Source organism: Loxodonta africana, chromosome 20 (genome assembly GCF_030014295.1).
Source record: "Loxodonta africana isolate mLoxAfr1 chromosome 20, mLoxAfr1.hap2, whole genome shotgun sequence".
NCBI lineage: Eukaryota > Metazoa > Chordata > Mammalia > Proboscidea > Elephantidae > Loxodonta > Loxodonta africana.
This window is the reverse complement of record NC_087361.1, coordinates 56842881-56852768: the sequence shown is the minus strand read 5'-3', so window position 1 is coordinate 56852768 and position 9888 is coordinate 56842881. Positions and strand designations below refer to the sequence as shown.

General features: G+C 43.8%; 1 protein-coding gene across 2 annotated transcripts in view; it reads right to left on the bottom strand.

Moving 5' to 3' along the window:
• Positions 1-728: 728 nt before the first annotated feature.
• Positions 729-9888, bottom strand: part of MRPS6 (mitochondrial ribosomal protein S6) — a 68029-nt gene continuing 58869 nt past the window's right edge. For both annotated transcript variants that reach the window (XM_064273222.1, XM_064273223.1), the window contains one exon: positions 729-1305. In XM_064273222.1, the coding sequence (XP_064129292.1) occupies positions 1116-1305 (190 nt within the window). In that variant the 3' untranslated portion in view covers positions 729-1115. The remainder of the gene's footprint in view (positions 1306-9888) is intronic.

Below are 9888 nucleotides of genomic sequence, written 5' to 3'. Positions count from 1 at the left end.
CTGGGTCCTGCGCCATCCCTCACAACTGTTTCTATGCTTGAGAGCCCAGTGCTACAGCCACTATGTCATCCATCTCGTTGAGGAAGACGCTCAAAAGTATAACACCCCCAAACTCAACCTCTCCCTCTGCTAAAAACAGTGAACCCTCCAAACAAAACTTGCTTTTTTTACTTCCAGGACATTTTAAGAAAAGAGATCTGATTATGAGAGAGAGAGAGGGAGTCTTCTTACAAGTCCTTTAAGAGCTCAGCAGGCCACTGGTCAAGGTGCTAGGGGTGCTTGGGCATCCCCAGCTCGAAAGCAGCTGTCGGAGCCAGGAGGGCGGCGGGAAGAGCAGAATTCCAAAGCAGCAACACCCTCAAAGAGGCCTGCCCAGTGCTGAGGGGCAGTGGAGGAAGCAGGTGCTCATGGCAAAGAACGACAGAGCGGGGCCAGGGCCCAGCTGTCACATAACACACACACCCGTAACAAATGCGTGCAAACAACAGCAGCCACCATGTGACAGGTAAGTTGTGAGAGGAAAGTTAAGGTCCCTGATGTTGAAAAATGCCCAGTGGCCAGGGACAGATACCCCCCAAGCCCAAGCCCTGCCTGTGTCCCCGTCTCTGAGCTTTGCTGGATGAGGAGGTAGGCCCTCCCACGCCCCCACCTGCAGCCCAAGCAAGACTGGAGCCTCTAGGGCCTGGGCAGTGCACTGGGTTAGCAGGCGAAGAGAAAAAACGCCTCCCTGAAGCTTTTAAAACTCAGGTTTATTACCCCGATCAAAAGTCAATCATATAATACAGTGGCTTTAAATTTTTATTTTTACATGGATACACAGTCTGGACGGCTAGCCTCCAATCCATGGCATGTTACAAGTTTTGCTCCACAAAACGGTGGTGGTGTTATGAGGCAGACAAATCAATGAAAAAAAAATTAAGACCGATATACAGAGTGACTGCAAGTGAGCTGTTTACCCACTTCTCATGCAAAGAGGATCAAGAGCCAAAAATACCTTAGAAAATCAAATGACATCTGTAACACACAACTACATAAAGACTGCAGTTGTAACCTATTAATGCCTGGTGCTCAAAAGCGAGAGAACCGAAAATAAAGCTAAAATCAGGTGGGTCTTCTCACTTCCTCTTCTTCATGAAATACAATTTCTCTTCCCGTTGGACCGGGACCATCCCGTCGCACTTGTTTACCTCCTGGGTCAGCGGGTGCCTCACCACATTCGGTCTGATCACATCAGTGTCTCGAGACAAGTGGTCCATTATGCTCTCAACAGTTGTTGTTGGTGCATAAAAATCCACCAAGAAATACCTGCAGTCCAAGCAAAAAAACACTGTGAGTTCTTGTATTCTGGAAAATAACAACTGCACTATTTTGGTCAATGTGCTCATTATATTCTCCCCCAGATAAAGACATCAACTACATACACCTTTGTCCACATGGAAACGCCCAGTTGGCCAGCCCCAATGTTAGCGGTAGTCCGCCCAACTGCCCTTTTCCTGTGGCACTTCCCTTTATACTCCCGTAAACATGTGAGTCCAGGCAGAATCTGAGGCAGCAAAGCTCCCATTACACGCCTGTGAACACATGAGTCCAGGCAGTCGCTAAGGCAGCAAAGCACTCTGACATTACTACAGGAAAGTATGGCAAAATGACAGGTACCAAAAAACATGCTGCCATGGAGTCGATTCCGACTCATAGCAACCCTGTCAAACAGAGTAGAGCTGCCCCATAGGGTTTTCAAGGAGTAACTGGTGAATTCTAACTGCCAAACTTTTGGTTAGCAGCATGAGCTCTTAACCACTGGGCCACAAGGAATCCAAAAAATTACAGAAACAAAGGATACAAAATTCAACAAAGCTGAATTTCTTTTCTGGTGAAAACATCTGAGCATTATGTATTCTTCTAATTTTCCAGAGGAGTTTACAAGTGACCTAATGCACCTGAGAGCCACTAGCCACACACACATCACAAACAAGGAAAAGACTGAGAAAGGCACAGGATTTGTCTAGAACTACCCTGCACACCACCACTCGTCTGTCAGTGTGCTTTACTGTGGTGCCCTGCGCACTGGTGTGATGCTGGAAACTATGCCACCCATGTTTCAAAAACCAGCAGGGTCACCCATGGTGCACAGGTTTCAGTGGGGGTTCCAGACTAAGGCAGGCTAGGAAGAAGGACCTGGAGATCTGCTTCTAAAAATACTGGCCAGTGAAAACCTTAAGAGCTTGGCTGCTAACCGAAGGTTGGCAGTTTGAATCCACCAGCGGCTCCTTGGAAACCTTATGGGGCAGTTCTGTAGGGTCACTATGAGTCGGAATCCACTCTACAGCACAGGTTTTTTTAATACTGTTCAGTCTTAATCACAATCTTGTGAAAGGGTAGCAACAGTTTTCAACACAGTATTTCAGATTTCAGCAGTGTTCCAGCTGGTCGCTGTTGCCAGCTGCCATTCAGTTGGCGCCAACTCACAGCAACCCGACGTGCAACAGGACAAAATGCTGCCTGGTCCTGCGCCATCTTTACGATCGCTGGCACGTTTGAGTCCGTCGCTGTGGCTACTGTGTGTTTTGAGTGCCTTTCAACCTGGGTGCTCATCTTCCAGCGCTTTACCGAACCATCGTCTGTCGTGACCCATGAAGCTCCCAGTGGCTTCTCATCAGAAGTAGATCGCCAGGACTCTCTTCCTAACTTGCCGTAGCCTAGAAGCCCCACTGAAACCCATCCGTCAAGGCTGACCCTGCTGGCATTTGAAATACCGGTGGCATAGCTTCCAGCATCACAGCAACACGCAAGCCACCACGCAGAACAAACTGACAGACAGGTCTAGCTGGTTAGGACGACCTTTTCCACGTCACTCTCTCAGTTCTAGCCACATTCTTCCCAGAACTCATAAGCATACTCCCATCCGAGGTCTTGGTGCTCGGTGTTCCTTCTGCCAGAATGCTCCTTGCACAGCTTACCCTCCACCTTGGCGTGTCTGCTTGTCAGAGAGGCCTTGGCGTGTCTGCTTGTCAGAGAGGCCTCCTGGGACAGCTCCGCCTGAAGCAGCCCCCGCCCACCCCACCCACCAAGTGCCACCATTCTCTCTGCCCCTTTCTCACAGCACTCATCACCACTGATATAAAACTTGCTGCTGTCAAGGCGACTCCAACTCATAGAGACCCTACAGGACAGAGCAGAACTGCTCCAAAGAGCTTCTTGGGCTTTAATACTTACAAAAGAAGGAGCCCTGGTGGTGCAGTGGTTAAGTGTTCATCTGCTAACCAACAGGCTGGCAGCCCGAACCCACCAGCCACTCCACGGGAGAAAGATGTGGCAGCCTGCTTCCATAAAGATTACAGCCTTAGAAACCCTAAGGGACAGTTCTATACTATCTTACAGGGTTGCTCTGAGTCAGAATCAACTTGATGGAAATGGGTTTAATCTTTACGGAAGCAGACTGTCACATCTTTCTCCTGTGTAGCGGCTAGTGGGTTCTAACTGCCGACCTTTCAGGTAGCAGCTGAGCACTTAACCACTGCGTCACCAGGGCTCCTTCTTGATACAGCATATATTTGTTTACTACTTGTCTCGTTCCACTAAAACATAATCACCCTAAGAAGAAAGATGCTGCAGCTATACCTCTAGCACCCTGAACAGAGGCTAACATGTAGTAGGGTCCACAGAAAATATTTGACAGTGGTGACGTCAGCAGGAAATTCTCATAGACGATAGGAAAGACATAATTTAAAGTGAACAAATCCAGCAAGGAGAGAAGTTATAAGAAAAAGGAAAGTATTTCACACAATTCCAAACAAACAGGGCTCAAAACTCTTAAGAAAACTTCCCCTGAGTGAGTATATACTCTTATGCAGCCCAGTGGGAAAGTCACTCAAGTAGACAATTAAAAAGTAAAAGGATGGAAAAAGATACACCATGAATGCAGGAATCAAAAGAAAGCTCAGGTGGCTGTGGTATTTATTATCAGACCAAGTAGACCTCAGAGCAAAGAAAATTACCATGGATAAAAAGGGACAACACATAACAAAAACACAACAACCCTAAATGTGTTTGTACCAGACAACAGAGTTTCAACATACAGGAAGTAAAAACTAACAGCACTGAAGGAGGAAGAGACAAAACCACAATTATTTAGCTGGAGACTTCAATATTCCTCTCTCAGTAATCAATAAAACCACCAGAGAGAAAATCAGCCAAGGATACAGAACAAGTGGACAGCACCACCAACCAACGGGACATAACTGACAGTGACATAATCCTCTATCCAGTAACAGCGGGACACATATTCTTCTCAAGTGTACATGGAGCATTTACCAAGGCCAATCATACCAGGCTATAAAACAAGTCTCAGTAAATCTAAAGGGATCCAAATCATACAGAAAGATCTCGGGAAAATCCCCAAATACTTGGAAACTAAATGACACATATCTAAATAACTCATGGGTCAAAGAAGCAATCAAAAGGGAAATTAGAAAGTATCTTGAACTCGAAAAGAAAATGAAAACACAAAACATCCAAGTTGTGGGGATGCCACTGAGGCAGTGTTTGGGGGACATTAGGGCACTGCACACTCAGGTCAGAAAAGAAGGCCTCAGATCTGTGACTTCAGCTCCCACTAGGAAATCAGAAAAGAGCGAACTAAACCCACAGACAGAAGAGAAAATAATAATGATCACCGCAGAAATTAATGAAACAAATCAGCCAAACTAATCAGTAAAAAAAAAAAGAAGACACAAATGACTGATATCGAGAGTAAGAGAAGTGAAATCATTAGATTTTGCGAATGTTAAAAGAATAATAAAAGATCATGAACAATTTTATGCAATAAACCTGACAATTTGGATAAAACGGTCAATTTCCTTAAAAGACACAAACTACCTTGGCTCATTCAACAATAGATAACCTAAGGAGCCCTATCTCTATTGGAGAAATTAAGAAAACTCTAGGCCCAAATGGCTTCAACTGGTAAATTCTACCAAACATTTAAGGTCAAAATACCAATCTGACACAAATTCATCCAGAAAATAGAAGATGAAATAACACTTCTCAACTCATTCTATGAGGCCAGCAGTACCCTGATATTAAAACCAGACAAGATATTACAAGGGGGAAAAAAACCCAATATCCTTCACTAACATGTCATTGTTGTTGTTGTTGTTAGGTGCCGTAGAGTCTGTTGCGACTCATACTGACCCTATGTACGACAGAACGAAACACTGCCCAGTCCTATGCCACCCTCACAAGCATTTCTATGTTTGAGCCCACTGTTGCAGCTGCTGTGTCAATCCACTTCATTGAGGGAAAAAGAAATTTTCGCAAAACGACTAAAGGATAATACATTATGACCAAGTGGGGTTTATCCCAAGAACATCAGATTGGTTTAACATTCAAAAATCAACGAGCGTACTTCACCATATTACAATGAAAAGGAAAACCATAAGATCGTTTCAAGAGATGCTAAAAAATTAAAGCACTTAACAAATTCAATAGCCATTCCTAATAAAAACTTCAGCAAACTAGGAACAGAAGCGATCTTTCACAATCTTATAAAGGTCATGTATGAGAAATCTGCAAGTAACATCACACTTACTGGTGAAAGGCTGTTTTCTCAAGACTGGGAACAAGACAGGATGTCTGCTCTTGCCGCTTCTATTCAACATTGTATTTCAGGTTCTTTTGCCAGTGCAAAAAAGGCAAGAAAAAGAAATAAAAGGTATCGAGTTGGTAAAAAAAAAAGGAAAACTGTCTATTTGCAGGTGACAAGGTTATGTCTACAGAAAATACAAAGAAATTTGTTTTAAAAAGTTACCAGAATAAATGAGTTTAGCAAGGTTGCAAGATACAAGATCAATATACAATAGAATTGACTATCTACTCCCATCCAAGGTATTGGTGCTCGCTGTTCCTTCTGCCAGAATGCTCTTCACACAGCTTACCCTCCGCCTTGGGTCTGCTTGTCAGAGAGGCCTCCTGTGACAGCTCTGCCTAAAGCAGCACCCGCCCACCCCACCCACCAAGTACAACCATTCTTTCTTCCCCTTACCACCCTTTCTCACAGCACTCATCACCACTGATATAAAACTTGTTGCAACAAACAACTGAAGCTTGAAATTAAATATGAAAAACCTAGAGATAAATCTGACAAAAGGTATGTAAGACCTACTCCAGATAGCATCACTGAGAGAAATTAAAGAAAATCTACATAAATGAAGAAAGGTGCCTTGTTCATGGGTCAGAAGACTCAATGCTATTTAGATATCAATTCTCTCCTAATTGATCTATAATACTATAGATTCAATAAAATCCCAATCAAAATCCCAGCAAGTTTTTTTAAGAAACTGACAAACTGATTCTAAAGTTCATATGGAAGTACAAAAGACCTAGAACACCAATTTCGATGAACAGTAAAGTTCAAGGACTTACTACCACCTGGTTTCACGACCTATTATAAAAACAGTAATCAAGACAGTATGGTATTGGCATAAAGACAGACAAATAGGTCAAAAGAACAGTACAGAGTCCAGAAATAGACACACCTATACACACAACTCATTTTCAACAAAGGTGCAAAGATAATTTCGTGGAGAAAGGATTAGCCTTTTCAACAACAACAACAAAAAAAATTGATCCATCCACACCTCACCCCAGATTAAGAAAATAAGTCAAAATAGATCATGAAACTAAATATAAAACCTGAAACTATAAAGCTTCTAGACAAAAACACAGGTGAAAGTTTCTGTGACCCTGGGTTTGGCAAAGGCTTCTTAGACATCACACCAAAAGCACAATCCACAAAAGGGAAAATTAATACATTAGACCTGATCAAAATTAAAAACAACTATTTGATCCTGGTGGCACAGTGGTTAAGTGCTACAGCTGCTAAACAAGAGGTCGGCAGTTCGAATCCTCCAGGAGCTCCTTGGAAACTCTACGAGGCAGTTCTACTCTCTCCTATAGGGTCGCTATGAGTCAGAATCTACTAGACAGCAGTGGGTTTGGTTTTTTTGGTATTTGAAAGATAATGCTTAAGACAATAAAAAGACAAGCCACACAGTAGCTTTGAAAATCACAGGTCTATTAAAGGACTTGCATCCAGAATATGGAGCCCTGGTAGCACAGCGGTTAGGAGCTCAGTTGCTATAAAAAAGGTTGGCAGTTCAAATCCACTAACTGCTCCTTGGAACCTCTATGGGGGCAGTTCTACTATGTCCTATAGGGTCGCTGGAAACCCTGGTGGCATAGTGGTTGAGTGCTACAGCTGCGAACCAAAGGGTCAGCAGTTCGAATCTGCCAGGCACTCCTTGGAAACTCTATGGGGCAGTTCTACTCTGTCCTATGTGGTCGCTATGAGTTGGAATCGACTCAATGGCACTGGGTTTGGTTTTTTGGATAGGGTCGCTTATGAGTCAAAATCGACTTTTGGCAATGAGCTTTTTTATCCAAAACATATAAAGAACTCTCAAAACTTAAGAAAACAAACCAATTATAAAAACAGGCGTAAGATTTGAACTAACATCTTGCCAAAGAAGATGTATGATGGCAAAAAAGCACAGGAAAAGGTGTACCACACCATCAGCCATTAGAGAAAAGCAATTAAAACCCCAAAGGATCCCTACTGGGATGGCTAAAATTAAAACACGTGTCCATACAACTCCCTGTACGTGAAAGTTCACAGTAGCTTTATCTGTAACAAGCCCAATCTAGAAACCCAAATATCTATCAATGTGTGAACTGCTGCTAAGCAATAAAAAGGATTAAATTACTGATACACATTACTGATGAATTTCAAAATGATTATGCTGAGTGAAAAACTATAGTATAAAATATGTACATATTGTCAGATTCTACATGTATGAAATTCCAGAAAACAAGAACTAATCTACAGTGAGAGAAGGCAGGTCGGGGACTGCTGTGGGATGGAAGTGGGCAGAGGGACATCCTGCAGAAGGAACTTTCAGGGTTAGCAAGTACATCTATCAGCTTGATCATGATTTCACGGTGTATACATACGTCAAGCCTTACTCAACTGTACACTTTAAGTATATACTGTTTATTGTATGTCAGTTAAATCTCTATAGAGATGTTAATTTAAAAATGTTCTCACTGAATGGGTAGGATCTGATGAATGACTTGATTATGGTGGTGGGAGGGTTAATGAGGGAGCAACTACCGCTGGTGAAGACTCCCAGGATTCCCTGAGAAATGAAATAAAAATGTTACTTCCTTGAGGCAGGGACCTGAACATTCACCCACTGATGAGCCCACCACTTGGGCTTGTTCTAAAAACTATACACCAATTCTGCCAAATTCTAAGGCTTAATTCAGCTGTTTATTTCTATTCCATAAAGCAGTCACTAGAACTACAATAAGGAGCCCTGGTGGCACAGTGGGAAAGCGCTCAGCTGCTAACCAAAAAGTCAGCGGTTGGAACCCACCAGTGGCTCCACGGGAGAAAAGGCCTAGCGATCTGCTCCCATAAAGATTACAGCCTCGAAGGCCCTACGGGGCAGACTTTTCTATACTATGGGGTCACTGTGACTCAGAATCAACTCAGTGGTACACAACAACAGAGCTGCAATCATCCAACTTAAGAACTGCTCGTTTGTTCAACATTTAATTACTGATTACTTATTATCAGCAAGACTCTGGACTAGAGTTTAAAACACCTGCAGCCCCAGCATTTCCTCTGGTCACCTGGGGGCCAGACAGGGAACTCTCTTATCCAGCATGGCCCCCAGCATTTCTTCCCATTTATCCATTTATTCGTTTACTCAGTATTCATCAAAAGGTCCTTCCAAACCACCATGGACAAGTTAAGACCAAAAAAACCAAACCAAACCCAGTGCCGTCGAGTCAATTCCAACTAATAGCAACCCTAAAAGTTAAGACCACACCGCCAATATTCATGCCTTACTTAATTTTATAGCAAGTAGCTTTTCTTTGAACTCATATACTTTCTCTGTAAGTTCGTTCTGCTTTCCTCAGTTCTTTAGGAAAATCTTCCTCTCTTGCTTTATTCCACTTTAAAGCCCTATGCCAACAACCTACAGACACGCTTGGGAGACATGCTGTTCACTGCACAGGGTACCGAGGAGGGAGGTGCTCAGCCAGGGCCCTGAGGGCTCCATCCAGCATTCAGCGGCCCAGGGAAGCACTCCAAGTCCCTCCCTTCGGCACGTCCACAGGTGTCTCCTGCTCTCATGAGCTAGGCCTGCCCTTCCTTGCAGTCAGGTCTTCGAGTTATTAAAATACCATTCCTGGGGTAAATGATACTGTTTGGGATAAACAAATGATGTTTTAACATCACTGCTTCCATTTTCCACTCAGCTGTACCATAGATTTCAGGGGCATTTCTGTGGGCTAGCCTGCAGCCCAAACATGTTTCAAGAGAAAGTTTCTAAGAGAAAGCATCTTCTCAGTTGCCAGCGACCAACTCTGTCACCCAGACGTTACTACGTCACTTCTCATGCGGCCTCCCTGTTCTCCACACACCTGCACTCACCAAATAATCCTGAGAAATACATCCAAGGCATCTGGATACTGCTTTGTGGTACTGCACAAAGGATGCCCACGGATGGAAGTTAGAGGCCAAACTTATCAGAAACCTCGTATGTCAGAGCTTAAGGGCAGTTTTCAAAGTGCCTTCTGAGGAAGAGGACCCAGGAGGAGTGGGAAGAGGAGGAAGTGGTGCTAAGCGCTCGTCTGGGCCCAGTAGCCCCTTCCCAGCAACTACTAACCTAGTGGTTTCACAGTGCCTTCCTACACATCACCTTCTTTGAGTCTCACATCTCCCGCAGTTAAGAGAGACTCAGAGACGCCAGGTTACTGGCTCAAAGTCATCCGGCTACTAAGTGGGCACAGTCAGGATTCAGAGAGCCGGTCTTTTGACTC